Source organism: Amblyomma mixtum, chromosome 3 (genome assembly GCF_055824585.1).
Source record: "Amblyomma mixtum isolate Tamu chromosome 3, ASM5582458v1, whole genome shotgun sequence".
NCBI lineage: Eukaryota > Metazoa > Arthropoda > Arachnida > Ixodida > Ixodidae > Amblyomma > Amblyomma mixtum.
The window spans coordinates 134273358-134297742 of record NC_143014.1 but is presented as its reverse complement, the minus strand read 5'-3'; the positions used below and the strand labels follow the sequence as shown (position 1 = coordinate 134297742).

The 24385-nt window shown below is 44.4% G+C and overlaps 2 protein-coding genes across 4 annotated transcripts; both read right to left on the bottom strand.

The window, feature by feature from the left end:
* Nucleotides 1-5588: 5588 nt before the first annotated feature.
* On the bottom strand, nucleotides 5589-23882 carry LOC149351994 (cyclin-dependent kinase 1-like). 3 transcript variants are annotated; one of them, XM_089581228.1, is made up of 7 exons: nucleotides 23747-23882; nucleotides 21928-21981; nucleotides 17588-17744; nucleotides 14832-14958; nucleotides 14315-14649; nucleotides 10018-10159; nucleotides 5589-5795 (listed from the first exon to the last, which is right to left on the bottom strand). In XM_089581228.1, exons 2-7 carry the CDS (start codon nucleotides 21962-21964, stop codon nucleotides 5724-5726), a joined length of 870 nt encoding a protein of 289 aa, XP_089437354.1. In that variant the 5' UTR covers nucleotides 21965-21981; nucleotides 23747-23882; the 3' UTR covers nucleotides 5589-5723. The 3 variants fall into 3 exon arrangements, with proteins under 3 accessions (XP_089437354.1, XP_089437355.1, XP_089437353.1); XM_089581229.1 differs by lacking the exon at nucleotides 23747-23882 and adding an exon at nucleotides 23609-23729; XM_089581227.1 differs by lacking the exon at nucleotides 23747-23882 and adding an exon at nucleotides 22243-22451.
* On the bottom strand, nucleotides 23180-23833 carry LOC149351995 (sentrin-specific protease 8-like). Its single transcript, XM_089581230.1, has one exon. It carries the CDS (start codon nucleotides 23831-23833, stop codon nucleotides 23180-23182), a length of 654 nt encoding a protein of 217 aa, XP_089437356.1.
* Nucleotides 23883-24385: the final 503 nt, after the last annotated feature.

The following is a 24385-nucleotide window of genomic DNA, read 5'->3' as shown; positions in this document are numbered from 1 at the left end:
TGAGTAGCAAAGTTTGTCAATAGACTTTTGCATCTCCCAAAGAGGCCACAAATATGCTTCAGGCATACCACTTAAGTTTTTCCATCAGGGATATGTACATACTTTAACTTAGCAACCTCTCACTGCAGCATGAAGGCTCGACATACCGCAGTGTGAGCACACCAACTTGGCAAGCCTCGTGATATGCACAAACACAAATGTAACATTCCTGTATCAGAACAAAACCGAACATTCCTATGAGATATGGTTGAAATATCAATAAACAAGAAAACATTGCATCAATACAGTTTCTGTGTGAAATTTCTACTCACATTTCATGCTAGCCTTAAAGCAACAGCCAAATACTGCACACACCCAATGCCGTCATTTCCCCTTCCTGGAGTGTATAATCGCACTAAGCCAGCATAACATGGAGCATGTAACGTTCAAACTACAGCAAAACCTCGTTAATTTGGATAACTTAGACACTCTATCTAGTCCTCTCAAACGTGTGTAGTACCCACTCATTAAATTTGAGGAATATGACCACAACTCGTTTAATTTTTTGGACAGGTGACAGAGCTCGCGTGCGCATAGGGCACTGGAGATGTGACAATGATGGCAAGCGGTCGACATTGAAGTGTGGCCACTGTGGCACGAATAGCGCTGGAGTCCAACCAAAATGTTAAGACCTCACTAATCACAACGATCATCAGTCTAGAAGATACAACGGCACTCTTTTTTGTTGCGTGCTGTCGTCTGCCCCTTTTTTTTTGTGTTGCATGCACGTTGCAGTCCAAGCTGTCAGCTTTCTTCCAAGTTATTGTAGAGCCTGTACTCGTTTAATGTTATGTTACGTGCATGTATGCAAGGTGCGTTTTTCTTCTGCGAATGTCTGTGTAGGATGGGGGAAAGTGCTCATGCACTGGGAGTCCTAGAGGACATATCGGTTGCTTCGGACAGCCTGTGCACCATTTGGTGGAACTGTGAAAATAGTTACTGCCACGCAAATTTTTTGTATGAAGCAGTTAACAATTACACATTTTTTTCAATAAATAAAAATATAAGGATGCAGGACACTTTGGTTTGGTTCTTTTACATTCAGACATTCCTCCAGACCCGTCAAATATGAATTAACGAGGTTTTATCGCACTCTTACATTTCTCAAAGGAGATAATGTTTCTTACATTAATGCATGAGTTCACCAGCACCTATTGCCACCATACGCACAAAGTGCCATATAATCTTTGCCAGATAAGGCTTGAGAGGAGTTTTGACTGCTGAATCATGCTCCATATTATTGCGGCCGCAACTATACAACAGGGAAAACAACTACAAGCAGAAGCCTGATCTGTGTCTAAAAAACAAGAACCAAAAGAAAATGGCACCTGGTCTTGCCCTCAACAATAACACAATGAAGAAAACACATTGTATGTTTTGGAGGAACCACAAGCCATTATGGCACATATCTTGAAGTATGTCCACACATCTCATGTGGTTACAAAAAAGAAAGCACCAAGAGGTGAAATGAAGTTAAACATTTAGAATGAAAATTATCAAGCTGTATATGCACATTTTTTAGTGTAATGGCTTATATTAATGAACAGCAATAACCTACCAGTGCTTGCAGTATAGGCATGCTCTATTTTTCCCACTATAATACTGTTGACTTCTCCAGATAGAACTGGTACACTTTCAAGTATAGAGCACATATGGTGGTGCATCAAAAGCATGCAGTGGGAAGCACTGAAACCAACAGCACCAGCAACAGCTCTGTACTACTGAATCAGCTGAGCTGGTTGCATGCTGGCTGCCATGGGAACATTCAAAGTGCGAGAAACCAAACACGAGCACCAGCAGTTGTGTCCAGTGCTTTCTCTCCTTTTATCTGCATGCTAACTATATTACATATCAAATGTTTTGCGTTCGATCACAGCAGCTCAGCAGTGCTAAACAGGACTCTTAGTGTTTTGCCAAAGCCTCATTTGATGCACCTCGACACAATTTCCCGCAAGAATGCAAATTCACCAAAAAATAGCAGGGGGGCTGGCTCTAGTAGAAATAGATGTGGCACTTGTGTCTCCGCTTACTGCTGGTTACTTGTGTTCAAGGAGCAGAAACTACAGGTATAACAAAAAAAAACGGAAGCCGCCGGAACCCCACTGACAGGATTAACTGCAGACTAGTGCACTTTGCACAGCTACAAAGCTTTTGCCAAAACATCCAAGGAAACTTTAGTAGGTGGCAAATGAAAGATATTAGAAATAAACATTAGATATGTTTGGGGATTTCACTCTATTATTAGCAGGCTTCCCAAGTTGTGCAAAGTATATTACAACAAACTGCCTCCATTGGAATCGAATGCAAAAAATTCACTGGTGCAATAAAGTTGAATATCGTATTTACTCACATAATAGGCGCACTTTTTGTTTTCAAAAAATCTGGCTCAAAGTTCGGGGTGCGCCTATTAAGCGGGGTAAAATTTTCAGAAATTTTTCAACTCGCAAAACTGAACATACCTCATAAACGCACCTGTGTACGGGCCGCACCCTGTTTTCCCGAAGAAAATAAAAAAAAAAAGATCCGTGTAAGGGCGCCACCCAAACCTCCCACGACCCACGCAGGAATAGCCTTCGAAATGCACGCACCGTGGCCTCCGCGGTCGGCTCCGGCTGCGAGCTACGGCGCTTCCACGCGGGCACACGAGCTTCCAGGTGCCGCCCGCAGATGGCGCCCGAGACCAAGGTCATCTAAAGTCACTGGAACTCTGAAAGTACCGCAACCAGCGGGCGGCACGCAGGCAACATTGGGGTGTTGTTGCCAGAGGTGGTCCAGCGCGGCGAGCGCGTCGTCTGCTAGGCGAAGAAAGTCTCCCTTGCGGCGGCCTTGTTCATCGGTTTTGCGCAAAAATTAATGAAAGTATTCATGATTGAGAGCTTAGATGAGGTGAGGGTTTCGAAAACCTTGAAAGCGTTGCACGACAGCTGCGCAGCCTCTCGTATTCTTGAGCCCATGGGTGTGAGCTAACAACGCAAGAAGCAGGCTTGTCCTATCGCTTCCGCGAGAGGCTCGCAAATGCATGTTTTCGGGACCCGGAAAACTTTAAAGCCGGCAGGCTGCGTACTTACCAGCGCTATATAACAAAACGTTTAGTAAATCGCTTCACTTGGAAGTCTGCTGCGTATAAAACGTTCCCTTTACGCTTACTGTTTCCTGCCGCCTGTTCTTCCCTCCGTGTGGTCAGTAGCCGGTCGGAGGCTTGTGGGAGGCAGTTGGGCGACACTGAAGTCGACGAGCTCTCCGAAATCTCGTAAAGCAACGTCTCCGAAGACATTTATAGCTGTCACGCTCACACAGACACACGACGCACAGAGACACACGCGGTGCACAAAGACACGCGCGCAGACACACGCACTGACAGAGACACGCATGCACAGACACACGCACGCACACAGACACACGCGGTGCACAAAGATACGCGCGCACACATACGCACGCAGACACACGCAGTGCACAGATACGCACGCAGACACACGGACTGACAGAGACGCGCATACACAGACACACGCACTGACAGACACACGCACGCACACAGACACACGCGGTGCACAGATACGCACGCAGACACACGGACTGACAGAGACGCGCATACACAGACACACGCGGTGCAGATACGCACGCAGACACACGCACTGACAGACACGCATACACAGACACACGCACGCACACAGACACACGCACTGACAGAGACATACACAGACACACGCACTGACAGAGACACGCATACACAGACACACGCACACACACAGACACACGCAGACACATGCACTGACAGAGACACGCATACACAGACAAACGCGCGCGCAGCACACTGCGCGCACACAGACACACGCACGCAGACATACGCTCAGATAGAGGCACAGACACGCGCGCGCACACGCACACAGACAGACACACACGCACACAGATGCTATACTGAACGTGCTACTTCGTAAAACACGCAGTCCAACCGCATCGGAAGCACTGCGCCCCGTCGGCTCCTATAGCGAGTGGACCATCTATGGAGGCGCCTAATCACGTGATCGCAACTGGCCAATAGGCGGCGCGGCGGCGAAGAGAAAACAGCTGCGGTACTTTCAGAGTTCCAGTGACTTTAAGGTCATCATCATCATCAACTTTTTTTTTCCGCCGCGAGCTTTCGCTATTCATATCAGCATCACCAGCTACAGTTTTTTTGAGGCTGTCAAAGGCCCGGGATCCGTTTTAGCGTGTTGTTAGTTCATTGCAGTTGTGGCTTTCGTGTGCTGCCGCCAAGCATTGCTATTTTAGCACGACGGGAAGCACCTTAATAGCTACATGACTGGGAGTTTGCTGTCGAACACGGCAAGCATGAGCGGCAGGCCGGAAATTCGATGCGGCCGAGAAATGCGGCAGTTGCGACTGCGGCCGGACTAAATTTTCGTATGCGACTCCTAGCGGCGAGGTTTTCGTGGGCCTAAGTCGGGAAGGTTTCTGGCTGGAGATGAAGCTTTCCAAACAGACGTTTAAAGTGAGCATCCCTGAAAACTGTGTACAGCTGTTCCACGTGTTGTCGTTGTACGTGCTGTGGGTACACAGCAGCTGAGACGGCAGCAGCACTAGTGAAGACTAGTAGTCACTTCAGCAAAAACTTAAAATAAAGATTGGAGGGGAGAGGAGCGCTGTTTGCAATTAGGTAAATACAGTATTGATCACAGTGCCAAGTTCGGGCTGCGCCTATTATGCGCGGAAATAAAAAAATCTGGTTTTTCGTGATCAAACTGGGGGTGCGCCAATTATGCGAGTAAATACGGTAAACACTCCAGCTTTGCCTTTCCCAACCTTCCTGTTTTATGCAACTGCTGCCACTCAATCCTTTACTGCTGCTGAATAAGGTAGAAAATGTTTCTTACAAATGCATCCACAGAACTTTAGCAATGAAGCAGAGCTGTCCATTACTGCACTGCTACGTATTTGTTTCAGATGGCTACTGAGGGTAGAACTTATCCTTGTAAAAAACGAAAATCCAATAATTGTTAGGTATCTAGTTAGCTACAGCATAGCTATGTGCAAGTGTCATTTTTATAATGTGACAAGTAAGTCGCAACAGAAATCCCCTCCAGTATTAGCATGGCTGATAACGCCAATGTGCCAAATCTGTTTGAACCTTGCACAGCCCCCCTAAACACTTAAATCTTCTTCGAAGTACCACGTCTTTTGTGCAAAAAATAATAGCACACAAAGTGGAGGTAAAGGGAATGAGAAAGCAGAGGGATCCACCTGTGGTCTCTAAGCAAGGTTACTGCAATAAGGTAGCACAGTACTAGAGCACTTAGCCCAGGAACTTTTGCTTCTGACACCTCATAGCTCGCACCTCCTACTATAAATGCCACTACTCTGCAAGATCATTCAAGCCAGACGGTGGCCATTACAAGCAATATTCACATAAAGAATGACACATCATAGAGCTCGTAAAGTATACAATGTGAATTTTTCCAATTTTTGATGCCTTATTTAAAATTAGGTGTACATACAAACTACATATAAAACGTGCACTTAATCTTTCACGCAATTGACACATGCATACAGAGTTAGAAATACAATGGCAGAACACTTTTTTTTAATCCACAACCTTCCCCGAGACTAACAGTGGGAAGAAAAAGGGTCCATGGTCACCTCCTCTCCATGGGACCCAGCACACAAAATGGCCTGTAAATCGAGGCACTTCAGTCAAAGTACTTGTGCATGAGGGCCGCCCGGGCTGTGATCCTATTGGCAGGGTTGTAGATCAGCATTTGCTGTAAAACATGAAGTTAACATCAGATGCACATAACCATGAATATTAGATGAATGCCAGAAAAATGTTGAATTCTACAATATGTAAATGCAAATGCAGTAGGCTCTGACTAAACCTCAATCACTGTATGGGGGCAGTCCAATTGACCTCAAAAGCATTTCAACTGCACACTATTTTCAGCAGACAGAGATGGCATGATACTAGCGACTCAGTCTATGAGGGACGCCGTAGTGAAGGGGTGTCTTGTACTTGGCTACTTTGAAGGGACACTAAGGACAAACACAAGTTGGCCTGTATCAATAGAATAGGCATTCTAATCACAAAGAGACCACTCTCACCGAAAACTGAGCTTTTATACGGTAGAAAAGAGGTGTTGTCACCCCCAGCTGGTTTAGCAAGTAAAATTCTTGCGGCATTTATCACCATCATCAGCCAGACTATGTCCACCACCGGACAAAAGCTTCTCCTATATCTCTCCAGTTAACCCTTCCCTGTGCATGGCCACCTTACCCAGCAAACTTCTTGATCTCATCCGCCCACCCAACTTTCTGCTGCCACGCTTGCCTTCTCTTCCAGTCCATTACATTTAGCAACCATTGCCTACCTTGCCTTCGCATTACATGCCCTGCCCAAGCCCATTTCTTCTTCTCAATTTCGACTAGTATGTCCCTAACCTGAGTTTGTTCCCTGGCCCACTTTGCTCTCTTCTTGTATCTTGAAGTTACAGCAATCATTTTCCTTTGCATAGTGAGAAACATAGCACCGGCAGACAACGGCCAAGAGCGAGGAGGACACACAACTGCACTGTTGTGTGTCCTCCTTGTTCTCGTCCATTGTCTGCCAGCGCTGTGTTTCTCGGAGTGTTTCTTAAAGGGACAATGAGGAGAGCTCTATTCATATTTTTTTTATAGCAAAATCCGATAGTTCGGCATTTTATGGTTTTTTTGCCACTTGGCCGGCAGCGAAAGATGCATTTATTTTTAAGAAATTTGGATTCAAAGTTGAAAAAGTTTTTCCCGCCGCTCTGATTCAAACTTGGGACTCTCTTATGATGACACAGGACTAAGTGACGTGAAACATGACGTGCACATGACGTAACGCAGACTCCGTGATTTCTGGCGGCCAGCAGAGCGGCCTAGCAGCAGCCGAAAAGAAAGCTTCCACTGGCCGCACGTTGAAGGCATCTATCGGCTATTGCAGCCGTCGCTACCGTCGCTTCGTTTACGTTTGCACCGGCGTTTTGCCAGCGTTACGATGGATCCTGTTCTCAAAGTCGTCAACAAAGTTCTCGCAAATAGACACCTTTAGCGTACCGTGTACCTTGTTACCGTTAGCGGAATACCGGAAGCCCGCCTACCGGCGGTGAGCAGGCGCTGATTGGTCCCGATGCTGCAGGCGCGCGCGTAGCTGCCGGGTATGTGGCGCCATCTGGTGACGTCAAGGAGATTTGCGCATGCATTGGCTGCGCCTCAGTGATTTGTGGCTTCTGCTGTCCCAGTGTTACTAGAACCATTGGTTCTAGCAACACTGTTTTGTCCTAAGACGTCATCACGCTTGTACTTGCGAGTTTGGCCTGTGGCGGCGATACCTGTATTTTGGTTCTTGCTCTTTTCTACGTTACAAGAGCTTTGTTGTCAGTATGAGTGGCATTTTTGAAATCAGGAGCTGGTATTCTGTCGATACAAGCCAACTTCAATTTCTCCTCAGTGTCCCTTTAACCAACTTGCCCAGCAAGAAACCCTTGGATAGCTCACTGTGTTGTCCTCAATTTCAGTTGAACCCTTTTCGTTAGCCTCCAAGTTTCTGCCCCATAGGTGAGTACCAGTAAGATAAAGCTGTTATGTACTTTTCTCTTCAGGGATATTGGTTAACTGCCATTCATGATCTGAGAGTACCTGCCATATGCACTCCAACCCATTTTTATTCTAGTTATTTCACTCTCGTGGTCTGGATCTGCAGTCACTACCAGCCCGAAGTAGACGTATTCCCTTACCACTTCCAGCACCTTGCTAACAAGTGTAAACTGCTGTTTCCTTCCGAGACTGTTGAACATTATTTTAGTTTTCAGCATATTAATTTTTAATATGCCGAAAACTAAAATAATGTTTAATTTTAAATCCCGTTTAATGTTTGATAAATTTTTAGACCCACTATTCTGCTTTGAATGTCTAAGTCACTGATCATGCTGTTCCCAATACAGATCTCTGAATACCTCCTGCAAAGATGTAGTGAATAACATTGGAGAGATTGTGTATCCTTGCCTGATGCCCTTCATTATATTGGAATTTATTTCTGACTTTATGAAGGACTATGGTGGCTGCACAGCCTTAGCAGATATCTTCCAGTAGTTTTACATAAGACTCTTCTACATCCCGATTCCATAATGCCTGCATGGCAGCTAAGGTTTAACTCAGTCAAACGCTTTCTCATAATCTACGAAGGCTATATATAAGCGTTGGTTATATTGTGCGCATTCCTCTATCACCTGATTGATAGTGTGAATATGGTTTATCGCCGAGTAGTCTTTACGAAAGCCTGCCTGGTCATTTGGTTGACCGACGTATAAGGTTATCCTGATTCTATTAGCGATTACCTCAGCAAATACCTTGTATGCAACGGACAGCAAGCTGATCGGTCTAATTTTTCAAGTCCTTGAAGTTTCCTTTCTTACGGATTAAAATCATGTTAGCGTGCTTCCAAGATTCGGGTACGCTCGAGGTCATAAGGCATTGCATATACAGGGCGGCTAGTTTTTCTAGCACAATCTCCCCACTATCCTTCAACAGATCTGCTGTTATCTGATCCTCACTGGCTCCTTTCCCCCTTTGGCATTGACCTTCAAGCTCTCTTTATTTCCTCTCTTGATAATGGCAGGACGTCAAATTTCTGCGCACTGCTGCCTACCTCATTAACGTCCTGATTACACCGACTACTCAATAAATTTGTGCAGAACTATTTGGAGAATTTAACCAGCTTATCCACATTGCTAACGACATTGCCCGCCTTGTCTCTTAGCGCATACGTCTGATTTTTGCCTCTGCCTAGTTTCCTCTCGACTGCTTCTAGGCTATCACCATTCTTTAGAGCTTTATCGATTATCTACATATTATACTTCCATATGTCAGTCACCTTGAGCTTACTGATTACATTTGATACTCTGCCAGTTCTATTCTGTATGCAGGGATTAAGGCTTTTATGCTTTGGCGTTTCTTAATCAAACCTTTTACCTCCTGAGAGAGCTTGCAGGTATCCTGCCTAACCATCCTACCGCCTATTTCTACAGTGCAATCCACAATGATAGCTGTGAGATTATCATCCATTACTTGAACATTATGGTCGTCGTCCTCGGTTAAAGCCGAATATCTGTCCTGCAGCGAGATCCTCAATTCTTCCACTTACCGCTAACTCGCTGAAGGGCTCCTGCCTCACTAGTTTCTTCCGTTCCCTCTTCAGGTCTGAGTCTAATTAGAGACTTTACCATCCTATTCTCTCTACATCGCACCTTTGTGAGGACCTCAACATCCTGCACGATGCCAGGGCGAGCGCATAGTATGATGTATCATTTTTAGTCTCGCTACTTCCTGTTCTTCCGTTTGCGGAAAAAGGTATTCATGATCCATAAATTATTTCTCTCAGCAAACTCTACTAATACTTCCCCCCTACTATTCATAGAGCTTATGTCATAGTCGCCCACTGCCTGGTCTCCTGCCTGGCATTCTGACAACCAACGTTTGTAGCGCGTGGAATGGCGACGAAGCCAAAGTGAACTCTAGACTACATTGGCGCTTGGCTGCCACTGTGTTCGGCGGCAGCCAACTGTGTTGCACCTACACCAATGCTGAGCATATTGACAGGTGGCGTAAATGTTGTTGCAGCTGTGGATGCAGTTCTATCACCACTGAGATGTGAGCACAAATGCCCGAAGGTGCGAAAACGAAACTACACCTCGGCAAACGCTGCGCGGGCGGGAGATGCAGTTACGTGGATTGGCTCCGAGGTATTTTTCTGTCATTTGAGTTTTCCCTGTCACCCGCAGCTTAAAAATACAAATTCTAGGTTCCCCAGGTTTCTACTGTAAACGTTACAAAGCACCCTATGCTGACAAATCTTACCACAACAGGTTCAAGTTATAGCAAATAAGATGTGCATACACACAAAGAAAACCCGTGGACGTGCTAGTGCCACACAGAGGCTAGAGATACTCTTCAAACCCTCATGCTTACATTCAGCAGGTCCAAAGCATTGCTATCCATTTCTGGCAGCAGGCTTGCCAGAATGTTCTCCTTCCAACTGGGGAAGCTTGGCTTGTAGTCTGGGAGCTTTGCCACGTCCGGCCACGACTGCTCCGTAGGTGTTCCCAGCGTCCTGCACACACACACATGCAGCAATGCAGTTTAAACCATTAACAGAACACTGAGGACAAACAACTCCATTAAATTTTTGTTCTATAATAAAAACAGATTCTCTGGCTCTTCCTGGCCGTGCTGATACTCGTCCAGCAGCAGAAGATAAATTCATTGCCGAGAAAATTAGGTTTCTCCTCTTCTTGATTCAAACTCCTGACATCGAGCCTGAGAAGGCCTCCGTGGTCGATGTTTGGAAGGAAGTGAATAGTGCTGCAGCCTACCCTTGAGGGATCTGCATGCAAAAGCTGTCTTGGCAGATGGCAATTGGCTTGTGAATGCAGCTAGTGGTGCTGATACCTGTACTTCATTTTCTGACCTCTTCTAGATTATAAAAGCTTCATTTTCAGTGAAAGCAGAGTCGTAAGAATGGAGTGATCTATCGATATAGGCCAGCTTCAATTTGCCCCCAGCATCCCTTTAATGCAGCCCCAAGCATCTGTTAATGTACTGCTTTTTTAAGACTGAAGTTGACAAGGGAGCCACTTGAAATCACAACACATGGTAAACTGCCCAACATGTTCCCCAAGTAGAACTGCTTTTCTTGCCACACCTGAGACCGAGAAACGGGTTGCTTTCTGCGGCACACATGACATGAGAGATGCCTCCTCACTGGCAAAGTGACATTAAATTTGCTATCCCCAGCACGACACACTGCAAGAGAAATGCAACAATATGACGACGAAACTGACACAGCAGCTGCTTGGGCCACAAGGAGAGCAAGATCTTTAGTGAGACACTGCCTTCCACGCTCCCTACGGCACCTCAAAAAACTACTACTCAGACTGAGAAATGGCGCCCGGCGCAACATTCTTGCCAGGACATAGCCTATTCAGCACTCTCGTATCGGTTTCCTTGCACTGTAAGCCCCAGTCACAATGGGCCCATAAATGCCGTGGCATTTCAGCACACCAACAGTGCCCCACTAATCTGAGCTCTAGGCTTTGGTAATTTGTTATAATTAGAGGTTGGACTTTTCAGTTCAAGCCGAAAAATGCTGAAAACACCATGCCAAATTCCATCTGCGAAATTCGGTTTTAACTTAAAAAAAGTCAGTATTCATGACATGCGCCCCACAGCTACCATGCGATTGGATTGGATTGAGCACAGTACCACAGTGCCACGGCAGCTCAATCTTGAAGTGGCATGCCACACTTAGGTCAATTGCTTGGTTAAGTTTCTCCACTGCATGTGAGAACACTGATGCGAAACCATGCATAAGTGTCACAAAAATTATCGTGGTCTGGTAACCATGATGGTGCAGCACAGTTTTATCACTGTCATCAAAACTCAAGCTATGTGATGCCCCACACCTCTGGTCTTTGAAAAAATAATATTTTATTAATGAATTCACAATTATGCAATCTCCAGGAAACATGCATTTTTGTGTGCTGATTCTAAATATGTCATTTAATTTATGTCATTTAAGAAGTCTTTGTACACTTATGCAATATGTTATGCATGTCATTTGGAGAGACTTAAGAAATTTCCCTGCAGGCAACTTGCTGAAATGCATGCCATCAGTTAGTCTTGACATTAAGGAGTGAATTAAGAGTAAAATTATTGTGCTGCCTGTCATAGAAGTCGAGTTATGGGGTTTTGAAGTTGCCGCTTCAGAAATTGGGAGGAAAGTTGGTATCCCAGTTTCAGGAGTCGCAACTTAAACACTATAACTCAAGTTGTATGACAAGCAGGATGGTAATTTTACCCTTATTACACCCCTTGATGTCAAGACAAACCAATGGCATACATTTCAGCAGGTTCCCTGTAGCAAACTTTCTAAAAAACTCCCTGCAAAAAATTACATAACACATTATGCACAAGTGCACAAGGACTTGTTTCACATGAAATTAAATTACATATTTGGAATCAGCATGCAAAAACACGTTTCCTGAAAACTGCGTAAGTGTGAGCTCATTAATAAAAATTTTTTTAAAGACCAGGGCCCCCCCCCCTAAAGCAAGTGCAACAATCCAATGATAACACGACAATCTAGTTTTCAGAAGCAAACTTCCAGCTGGGTTTTTATCCATGGCTCCATCATTCAACTTTCTAAACTTTTTAATGACAATAGCACCTCCTTCTACAAGCACATCGCTAGGCATGACCATATGTGGTTACTTACTGGTGAACAATCTACTAGTGCCGACAAAAAAAGTCCAAGAAAACCTACGTGATTTCTGAATGCACAGGAAAGTCACATTATATCACACACAACAAAATTAATCAGCAGGTAATAATATTTGCCGAAAAATAAAACTGCCTTTGCAGTAAACACCAAAAAAGTCTGCCAAATTTTTTTAAAAATATAAAATGAAAAGTCTAACACCTAGTTATAATCATGCCTTAACTTTCATGCTGTTTTAATGGCTCACAAGAGGGTTCTGCAGTTTGAGAAACTTCCAGGAAATTTTCCAAATGACACTTTGCATGCTTCTAAGGGTGGCGTGAAAGAAGCAAGTGCACAAGTGAAGGACTGGAACGAAACTACTTGGTTAGCAGCAGTATGCAGGCAGCACTGTACGAGATGCTAGCGAGGAGCGGGCTGGCTCTGAAGCTTTTGAATCTTTCATCCACTTTTTTCATAGATGTTATGGGCTATAATACTTTTTTAGATATGAATAGATGAAAATTGCACAGGACAGAACTCGAAAGAAAAGTCCACAGGAGTGCATGCATGCGTGCCGCAGCTTTTCCCACTCCTTTATCCTCGGCAAATCCTGTTTCTGTGCATATCGGAACTCTTACCGTATTGATTGACAATGACGGCAGCACTGACACCCACTTTAGTTCACCAGTGCGTTCACAGCCAACTGTCCGCTGCACTGTGGCACAACATAATGACGTTCGTTATGGTACTGCAATCGCTTTCCTTTCCAATTCGCGAGTGTGCCTCAGAGGCTCTCAATGGTTGCCAATGCATTTATTTCGTGGCTTGATTCAATCAAGCTGATCAGCCCATAGAGCAACATGCTGATGCTAAGCCTACCAATACTTTGCATGCACTTTTGCTGGGTGTAGGCACACAGCTCTACGAGTAAAGCATCAGTTCACATACGTGACAAGTCCAAGCTCATGTACACCAAACTAGCGAACGCCATTCAGAAAAACTGTGATGTGACCATGAGTCACCCAGAAATATTCATATTTTCGAAACTTCATTCAATACTTGAATGGCAAAAGCACAGGGCAAATCGAGTAGGAAATACAATTTATAAACTATTAGAAACTTTAAATTTTCATACTCTTAATTTCCAGCCTTTCCCGCTTTTTCTGCGACTTCTCTCCCAAGATCCTGTAAGCATTATGAACCAGCTGAACCATTCAGACCAAAAACCTGGCTATCTAACCAGCTGTAATACAATGTCATACAAAACTCGGTCTGCCATTCTTCTCCTTCACTACTCAGATATTCTTCTTTCAGACTTCCAATAAGGCAACTTTGTTCACTCAAATTCCCCTTTCGACAGCAGCATTGCCGTGGAACAAGTACAGAAAGATTTTCATAAAAAGTAGCCCTTCGTGACCATGCGAACATAGCTCAACTCAAAGAGCACCTAACGAGACTGGTGCAGCCCAGGGAGCAATTTCTCCAAAAGGACTACCTTGGAATGCACAATTCTGATGCCACGGTAGGGCAGCGTGGCACCTCGTACGAGAACTGATGAGCAAATTTTGCTCCTGAATTTGAAATCTAAGCAGAGAAAAGCAGGAAACTGCAGGCATATAGAGAATGGCTGGCATCTTCAAAATTGTGTAGCCTGCCAGAATGACCCTCTTCGAAATAGATATTGCAACAGGGGCTTAAAAACAGTGATACACTATAACATTTGCTTACCCTTGTCTAAAAAAATTCTGTGTTTAGAGAGGTTCCTCACAGCAGTTTTATCATCTAGAGAAATTTTACAAGGAGGACACGAAGCACAATAGAGAAAGCCACCCACCACAACATGGTGCAAAAGCACCTTGTTAGCATGTGAGGTGCACATGCTGAACACTCAGAACTAGTTTGTGACGAACGCACACTGCTTCCTATGCTAAGGCTTACAAACCAACAAGCTCAGTGCAGTTAGCTACCTCAATCTACAGTGCAAAAACGGAAGAGAGAGGCACTGACCTGAAAATTCGGAAAAGCTGGTCAATTTCCGAGTCCCCGTGGAACAGTGGCCTGCGGGTGACCATTTCGACGAAGATGCACCCAATGCTCCAGATGTCAATGGGTGTGGAGTAACGGTGCGCACCAAGGAGCACTTCTGGCGCCCTGTACCAAAGGGTGACCACTTCGTGGGTGTAGACACGGACAGGGATGCCAAAGGCCCGCGCCAAGCCGAAGTCAGCCACCTTGATGGTGCCCTTATCGTCAATGAGGAGGTTCTGAGGCTTCAGGTCCCGATGGAGCACACGCCGCTGGTGGCAGAATAAGATGGCCTCAAGGATCTGCTTCATGTAGCTCTGAAACATTTTCAACACCCCCAGTCAACAAAATTAATGGGAGCTAATACCAAGGAAATAAGTTAAAGGAGCAGAAGCATGAGAGCACCAATGAACAGCCAGATCTGCTCCCCTTCTTGTCAGCTGCACTACGAATTGCACCCTCTCCAACTTATACAAGGCAACTCATTGAACCCGCTCACCTTAACAAGACCTTGGTCAAGCTGCTGGTTCTTATCAAATCCGTCGAGGTACTTCTTGAGATCCATAGAAAGGTACTCAAACACCAGGTAGATTTTGTCAGACCCCTCCATAAGCACATCTTCAAGGCTGACAGTAGATGGTGATGACATAAACACAAGACAAAAGCAACCACTATTACTCAGCTTCAAAGTACTACTGTTTATGAAATGTAAGTTTGCGCTAATTCAACAAATGTTCTCCTGCGACCACATTTTGTATTTACTAGCAAAGCACACTGCAGGCATCTCAACCACTTTTCTGGTTCTCCCATTAAACAGCATTACATTAACAAGCAATACATTTTATATTTTCCAGCTTGTGCCATGCACACAGTACACAAATTAACAACCTACAACTCTAAATCCAGAACTTTGTTACTTAGTTACTCTTCTATTGTTACTGAAATACAAACAGCTATTTTCCTTCTACAAGGGCCACGGCCAAACAGAGCATTAATGGTAGCAGCTAACGTGCTCTACCAATTCTACTGACTAATGTCAAAAGCAGCACACCATGAATCTTGCTGCACTACCACTTTCAAGATATGTAATTTGCACAACTTTGAATATTAACCTTTTCACTATCACACCTTCAAGCTTTAAAACCAGATGCAGTGTACTATGCACCATTCGATGTTTGGGTTACCAAATGAACAGTGCAAACAAACAGCAAAACAAGATCTTGGATAACACAGAATATAGAAACAGCTTTTCACACCCAACACACGATGACTACTTTTACAACCATCAACCAGCCCCTTGCTGTTTACTTGCATTTGAAAAGCCAAAACTGCATACATAATTTGGTCATCACAGTACACCAAGTCACTACATGACAAGACATTTTCTACGCAAAATCAGTTACCTCTATTAGGAAGTTAGTGGCAGGAATTCCCCCTGCCACTAACATCCTAGCATCCACTAATTTCATCCTAAAATCCAGGAAAGGGAAGTGCTTCAAGCTTATCCCGTCATTCTATCCCCTTGGGCCCAGACATTTATTTATTTATTTTATATTTTTTATACAGAATACCCCTAAAGGCCCTCGAGAGGGTATTACATAGGGGGGGGGGCACAGGCAATTGAACAGAATAAAAAAAAACCACAAATATAAAACAAACAACAAAAGCACAAATAAGACACACTGGATGAAATAAGTAAGCAAAAGAATCAATCAAAAGCACAAATAAGACACTTTGCATGACATATAAGTAAGCAAAAGAATCAAAAGAATGGCAGCGCGGCAAAGAACGAAGATTACTGCATTATTAAAATTATACAAACAGAACACTAATACAATGAATCTTTTTAGTAACAAACCCTGCAAAAAAGGAAGCCATGAACAAATAAATTAACAATGTATGCGAAGAGTTAAGCAGTAGTTATTGAAGATATAAGTTTAAAATATTTATCAGGATCAGTGGTGGTTGCGATATGTGAAGGCAGAGTGTTCCAGTCAGATATTGTGCGTGGTAAGAATGAATGCGCATAGATAAATGTCCTGCACGTGAAACGTCTAACTTTAAAGGGATGATCGCGGCGGTCAAAAATCGAAGTAGGCAAAGAAAAAAAGTCGTTATGAAGTGATGGATGATGATAAAGTTTATGAAAAAGTGACAGTCGTGCAATTTTACGGCGGAGACATAAATCCTGGAGACCTGCGCGTTTCTTTAAGGCTGTGACGCTGGTGTTACGTGAATAATCGGAGTAAATAAAACGAACGGCGCGGTTCTGCAATGATTCAATGTTATTTATTAGGTAAGATTGGTAAGGGTCCCAAATAGCCGAGGCATATTCAATTTTAGGTCGAATTAGAGTGGTATAGGCATGAGCACGGAGGTGAGGAGGAGCATGCTTTAGGTTATGTTTTAAGAGACCTAATGACCGATTAGCAGATGCAAGCATAAGGTTAATATGGTGGTTCCATGCTAAGTGGTGGTTCCATGGGCACCCTCATACTCAAAAGGGATTCACACAGACAGGTAAAGGTGCGAGGATAGGCATAGAAAAATCAGTAAGGGAGAGGAAGGGTAGAAGTTAGTGAATGAAGGCAACATGCATGGGATGAGGGGTGCCAGGAAGTCCTGAATCAGTCCCCTATGGTCACCTGCATCATGTCGGTGCCAGAAAATGCTTGGATCTTCTGTATTTTAAATGTAGTAACCTAAAGAAACAATGAAGTATTTATTCCTCTCAGGCTGAACTTTTGAACTTGCTGTGCAACTGACAGAGATTGACCTCCCTATTATGTTGAACCTAAGCTTTGACAGTGTGAAGCATTTTTGTTGGGATGTCAAATTTTTCAAACCAAATTACAGGACATGAAATGTCACACTTGCCCCATTCTCTCTATATGTCTTGATGAAAAGCAAGTCTGCAGACCGCTGAAAACTTCTACTGCATGTGCTGAGCAGGAGCAGTTATGAGTATTCAGTCTCGTGTACCAGTGTATGAATACCTCTGGGTATTGACATGGAACACAGCGCCATATCCACAAACTGCCCTGTGTCGTCTGCCACCTCACTCTGCCCCCCCCCCCCCCTTCAGTTGTGTAATAAAATTTTTGCTGGTATAGTATTAACCTAGAGTAACTTATTGTGCACTTCCATTTTTCTTGTCTAGAGCTCACATAACAGAAAAGAAGATGCTCACTAAAAACTGTGCCAGCTTTCTTTCAATGTGAACAGAATAATCAAAGAAAGAAAAAAAATGATTACCGGACGATATACTTGTGCTTCAGTTCCTTCAGTAGAGCAATCTCTCGAATGGCTGTTGATGGAACGCCTTCATCCTCGCTCTCAAGACGAATTTTCTTCAGAGCCACAATTTTTCCGTCACGCTTGTCCCTCCCCTTGTAAACAATGCCATACGTACCTGCAACCATGTCACAATTCCCAGCTTGCAAAGGACAATAATAAAAGTTGCTGGCACACAATATTACTGCAGCGTTTATCAACGCTTCGTTACAAACTGTTAAAGGAATACAGACACCTCACTTTAGTTCAGTTGTTTCTTTTTTCATTGCGTTAGACATTAAAATACATGATCGGCGCATGGTCACATCACCATTTCAAATGCTAGCCTGAAAGGACTTCCCATGCTTAACCGGCAGGTTTCCCGCATTCTCGTCGATTTTTAAAACCTATGCAGCTGCCCTTTAAGTCACATGAGGTGCAAAAAAACCTGCAACATAAATAAACACTGATACGTAGTTTTAATTCACTGAAACACTTAAACCAGCCTGCTTCAAGAACTGGAATGACATCAAATGACATATCAGCAGTTATACTGTTTTTTTTTATGCCTCACGTGACCTAAAGGTCAACTACACATCACAACCATCATTCGGTTGATGGAACCGAAACCAAATCAGTGTCAAGAAGAAATTCAAAAATAACTGATTTAGCGGTCATAGGCGAATATCACGCAGTGATGCATGTATATTAATGCCTAACACATAACTTGAAAGAAAACACGCAAGCAAAAATTTGGTGTCTATAGTATTTTAAGTTATCGGACATCACACAAAGTAGCTGAAAAATCACACAAATAAGAAAGATCACTGCAACCAGAGACAAGGCAAGCAAGATATAGGCACCATGGTTCTGAAATGTCTCATGGAAAGTCAAACCGATTTGTAAGGATACCTACCAGAGGTAAGGATACAACCAGTCTGTGCAATCGGAGGCTAAAAAATGTTCCTTGAAACCCTGCACGCCAAGATTTCAGAGCACAGTAAGAAATCCCCAGGCGGCCGAAATTAATTCAGGGCTGACTGTTCATAACTCTGTTATGGTTGTACTTCTGGCCATGTGGGCCTGAGCAAGCAGCAACCGAGAACGGTTGACAAGGCCGACAAACTCCTGACGGCGGCAGACCAGTGTAGTGCTTGTGGTGCCCCCCCCCCAGCCTAAGTGGATTAAGGAAGCGGACTCCCTCGACCGGGGTGACCACGGCGGCAGCGGCGAAGGTCGACGATTGGCGAAGGCCGAAGATGTGAAGGGGAAGGTGAGGGAAGGTGAGGGCATTGGCAGCGGAAACAGCAGCGTCAGGTGGCCGAGTCTACCCTCGGGTTGCCGAACGAAGGAGTGGTGCTGTTGCTGTTAATTGAAAGACTGCTGTGTCCTCGACAAATGTCTCGTGTTTTGGACATCTGGCGGGAAGCACGAGGGCGTTCGTTCACCTGCTGGTAGACTGCAGGAGATTCATTTCCAGCAGTGTTTGATTACTCAGCATCTACCCCTTCCTCTACACCTGGCTGCGAGAGAGCTGGACAGCCCAACACCGCCCCTGCCGTGGGTGGTAACACCGGCATCCACATCTGCCCATGCGATTGGACATCGTTCTTCGAACTTTATTCCCCAGTCAGGGAGCTGGGGAATCCGAACCCTATTTAATTTGGCTGTGAGTGTGGCAGAGAGATGCCGTTAACTCCCGTAGACTCCGGTTGGCGAAGAAGTTCCCTTCCACGCTCTTTTGTAAATAATGTAAATAATTGTATAAAGTTTTCTTTGCCTTCCTCCTAACCCAGTCTCCCATCCTCCTTGTCCCATCACCGGTCAGGCCATGCTACCCGGGTCGCAATAACTCATGCCCACAGTGTTGTGTTCTCAATTAAAAAGACCCAATAAGAACTTCTGAAAAGCAATTAGAACCAATCATTGCAATTGTTTTTTAGAAGTTCCAAATGGTCTTTTATTTTTTACTGGGTCAACACATGAAAATCCATTAACCATTACCCATTTGCTAAAATTCTTTTCCAAATTAGGTTTGAGCTTGGTCGAGTCAGTAAAACACTGCGTCTGGCCACTCTGTTACTTCATGACTTCAGTACTTTCAAGAATGCACAAAATTAGTTGCATGCAATGCATTTTACATAAGGCACAGGAATTGCAGTTTTAAACATTATCAACGAAGAAGACACAGCATCTACTTTTGCTTTTGCAATTCCGTAGCGTGTGAAGACCCAAGTCGTTATCAATGCTTTCCCCTCTCTCCTCAGTTGGGTCATCCTAAGCAGTTCAAAATGATTTGGAAATCTAGCAAGCTCAGCTAAATGGAAGTTTGGGAGAACTTGTACAGGAGGTGATCAAGGCAGCACTATAGTCGGATACAACTTAAGAACGAAGTAGCAAATTCCCTTTAAAGGAGCCCCTACAGCCAATGGTTTTGGCTGATTCCCCCCTAGACCGATTCCCTTGGAGCTGCTAGCATAAAATCACAGGCGGTGGCAGATGAGTGAGGAATAACCATGGAGTCATGAAAAGTGGTTTACGCCATTGGCTGGAAGGCCTCCTTAGAGGGACACCTGCTGCTTCATTCTCGAGTTGTATCCTACTACAAAAAAGTGAACCAGGTGCTTCATGCAAAAGGTTTCAAAGAAACACTGCCCGCTGATAATATGGCATACAAACTGCATGGACTGCACTGCAAGAAGCTGCCAAACATGCAGAAAATGCTGCAGAAAAGGCAGAACTACAACGAGCGCTCAACACTGCAATTTTGCCACCAAGGCTGTACGTTTTCATTCATTAAGTGATAAAATTGAAAGATGTTAAATTCAAACAAAAATCTTGAATGTCCTCTTTTTTGAGGGGTATATATTTCAATATTCTCCCCACTGGCAGCAATGCACTTCTGCCACATTGCACTTGTTCCTGCATGCCATTGAAGAATGAGGGCGGCTGTTGGCACCTATGGTACACTGCACTGGTGACACAAATGTCAGACGAGAAGTGTGCACCCTTCAAATACTCCACATTGGGAAATAGCCAGGAGATTGGTATTGGAATGCCCAAGCTGTAAGGTGGATAGGACAAAAACTATCATTCTTCTCCACCTGTATGCAGGTACAAGTGCACCTTTGGCATAAGTACATCACCACTGGTGGGGATTACATGCTCCTGGGACAGCCGACATTTCAGACTTTAATGTGAATGCATCATCTTTCAATTCCATCACCCATTAAAAAAATTTACTGAGGAGGCAGAACAAGTTGAACCTCTCTCATAGGTACTGCTTAATCCTGCAAAGTGGTCAGAATTTACATTTTGCAGGAATAACACAAAAGAAATGATATTCTCCACGTTAACAAAAAGTCATACCTTTGATAGCTAACAGTGTGACCCATAGTGTGACCCACTTTACCCTTTTGTCATTGTAACTGTAGCAAGCATGGGTAACTTTCATCTTTTTAGTGCAAAAGACAGGACGAAGGAAGTGAAGAGAGAAACACAAAGCGCTTGAGTTTGTCTTTGTCCAGTCTTTTGCGCTAAATACGATGAATATGATGTCAGAACAACAATTAGCCGAACAGTTAGCTCCTATAGTATATGGCTAAATTCTGTAAAGCCATTAAATGCTAGAAGAAATGAAGCAATTCTACAATCATGGAAGTAGTACAGCTGTTTTGCAAGTATTGAAAGAGTCTGAAGATGCATTTATAAAGAACCTAGACATGAGACTACGAACTGCTCCTTATGCATTACAACATAAAAATAGAAGCGTGGTTTTCTTTGTGCATGAGAGTGATGGAATAAATGCTGCTACAGGTGAAGGGCCATGTTCGTCCTCCAATAATTAAGCGTGGCCAACCAATTCCAACAACTGCAGTTGATATTTCTGATTTACAAGCGCAATTAATTTGAAACGAACACTCCCTTTTGCCACGTTAGTAATGCCATTGGCCCACGACAAGGCACAACGAATTTCGATGGTTTAATGGGGGAACGTCCCAAAGCGACTCAGGCTTGAGGGGCGCCGTAGTGAAGGGCTCCGGAAATTTCGACCGCCTGGTGCTCTTTAACGTGCACTGACATCGCACAGTACACGGGCCCCTAGAATTTCGCCTACATCGAAATTCGACCGCCGCGGCCGGGATCGAACCCGCGTTTGTTTGTCTTTCGGGTCAGCAGCCGAGCACCACAACCGCCGAGCCACCGCGGCGGCTAATGTGGAAAACAGTTAATACGCTTGCACATGAACATCAAGCTCAAATGCACAAACTCATTTGCAGACGGCAGGTAGAAAGACGAAAAAAAAAAAACCGTGCAAATACCTTCGCCGATTTTCTCCACTTTCACGTAGTTGTCCATTTTGTCGCGCACGTTTACTGCGGATGAAGAGAAAAAAACCGTTACGCAAGCTGAAATCAAAGCAAACAAAGGAATGAAGAGCAGAGTCCACTTAATTAACTGAACGCAGTAAAACAGCAGGCTCTCCAATAAGCCCTATCAAAGATGCGATAGAAGCGTTCCACGAGTCTTTGCTGCAATACGTGTCACAGAATTCGAATCGGGCAGTTACCACGAAGCCAGCACAACAGCCATGCAGCATAAATTCACAACACAAAGAGGCAACGAAAACTACTCACATTTCAAAATATCGCCACAAAGATGGGTAAAACTATAAGCGTTTTCAAACAACTCGCAGCATTGGGAACGACCAAACGCCAGTAGCTGCAACTGCCAGCTTTCGAAATCGCGCAACGAACGCGAAGTAGCCCGACGGCGTCGCAGCGCGAGGCACGAGTCACGAGAGTAGCACGCACCAGTAGCGCGCGCCTGGCTCGATTCAAATGGTGACCCACAGCCAATTGCCAGCGACATCACCTGCGGCTTATATTAAAACATTTCATGATGGAAAAACAAGACTGCTCCATGCTTTATTGTAACACATAACGTAATAAATAGTAACATTACAATACTCAGTACCTAAAGCGGTTGACACAAGCGTGCATAATTGGAGTAGAACGCCACCTTTCAATTTGATGGACATCAAAGCACCTAATAACATATTACTTGTCGCGCCCTCTGTGCACAGTTTTTCGTGGGCTTGTCACAACTTTCTCTATGTTGTCACTGTGTCCAAGCGATTGAACCAGAATGAGCCGTAGATATAAGTTTAAACTCGCCGTAGACACACTATTAAACTCGCCACATTTTATTTCTACCCCCTTGGGCACGGTGCCGATTATGGCGGTTACTAACAACGTTACTAGAACAAACGTTGGTTACGAATGCGCTCGAGAGCATGCCACGGCCTGCATTGAGGGGACAGGTGAACTAACGCACAATCAAATGTCGCACCAGCTAACCTACGAAAAAGAAAGGAAAGACGCGGTAACTGTCACACTCAAGGATGAACACCCGCACGGCGCGAGGGAAGCAGACAGTGGGTTGATAGTTGGAAAAGTGAAAAGGTCGCCGTAGTGGAACGCTCCGGATTTAATTCGACAACATGAATACTTAAACATGCACTCGCACCTCACAGCACACGGGCGTCTTTTGCATCGGTGCAGCCCGCGAAGCTCACTTAGTTTCAGGCTCACTCAGGGTCAAAATGAGTTCCTTCAGTGTCTTCCTGTTATGTCGCATCCAGCTGGTAAGCAAAGTTCTGCGACTGCTGTCATCCTCTGTACGGGAAATATGCTCGGCACAAACTTGTTGCAGATTGTACATAACGTAAAGACCGCAGTCGAAAGAATTGTGCTGCTGCAAGCAATCTGCCTCGGTCACTCTCACTTCACGTAGTGATAAAAGTGGCGCCAAAGCCCGTGCAATGGCCTTAGCATGCGAGTGGTTATGTCCTTTGGAAGAGTCGTAATGTTCGAATATCTTTCTGGCCTGATTGTAAACGAGAAGGCTCCAGTGGCAACCACCCGGTAGGTCGAAATCTTGACAGTCGTTGACAGGGAGCAAGATCAAGGCTTTTTGATTCAGGTCAAGCGATTTTAGCACCTGATCAACGTTGAGTGCTGCGCCTAGCTTGACAAGTTGTGCGACGTCAGGTCCCACGAACGCAAAGGCACCGCAGCGCGAAGCGAACAGTTCATTTTCAATGTACTGCATCCAAAACCAGATGACGTTGTCATTCACCCAGTGCGGTTCTTCCAGGAGCTCCACATCGGACTCCCGCAAAAGCGTGTCATGGTAGCTCAACACTATTCGACCATGCGAAGCCATCAGGTTCTGTTCTTGAACACTTGTAAAATGGCACAGGTCGCGTTCTCATCTAAAAAAGAAATGAAAATCAAGCTTGACATACGCAACTATTTCAGCATCGCTCGATGACAAGAACAATTGCAACTTGTTGCACTCGAAGCATCACTTGTAATCCGTCCGCAGCAGTTCGTTTCTGAACTCAACAATTCGAACTATTCACTACAAGATTTTCTTTCCTGATAACAAGGCAACTGCGAGATAATTTGTTAGGCGAACTGGTTCTGCATGATGGTGAACGTCTGATAAAGCTTGCGCTAGTCGGCTTACTGTTTTGTCCATCGTTTGTACTAACCTGTTTTGCAGTTGTACGTAGTACGTAGTACATACGTAGTACGTAACGTGATATGCAAGCAGACATACAAGCAGATGATTTTTGCGCAGAAAACAGCGGTGCACAAAAGCAAAAGAATTGCTGCGACGGCATGATAACGAAGCTACTACCATGGCAAAGCAAATCAGCACAATTTCGGAAATTAGAATTTCGTATTACCTGTAATTAGACAAATGAATTGA

Excerpts from the sequence above, each read along its gene's own strand:
- LOC149351994 (XM_089581228.1), bottom strand. The coding sequence starts at position 21,964 with ATGGACAACTACGTGAAAGTGGAGAAAATCGGCGAAG. Across the intron at positions 14,650-14,831 it reads TTGACCAAGGTCTTGTTAAG|AGCTACATGAAGCAGATCCT; the intron begins GTGAGCGGGTTC and ends AAAATGTTTCAG. Across the intron at positions 5,796-10,017 it reads ATGCTTTGGACCTGCTGAAT|CAAATGCTGATCTACAACCC; the intron begins GTAAGCATGAGG and ends CATGTTTTACAG.
- LOC149351995 (XM_089581230.1), bottom strand. The coding sequence starts at position 23,833 with ATGGCTTCGCATGGTCGAATAGTGTTGAGCTACCATGACACGCTTTTG.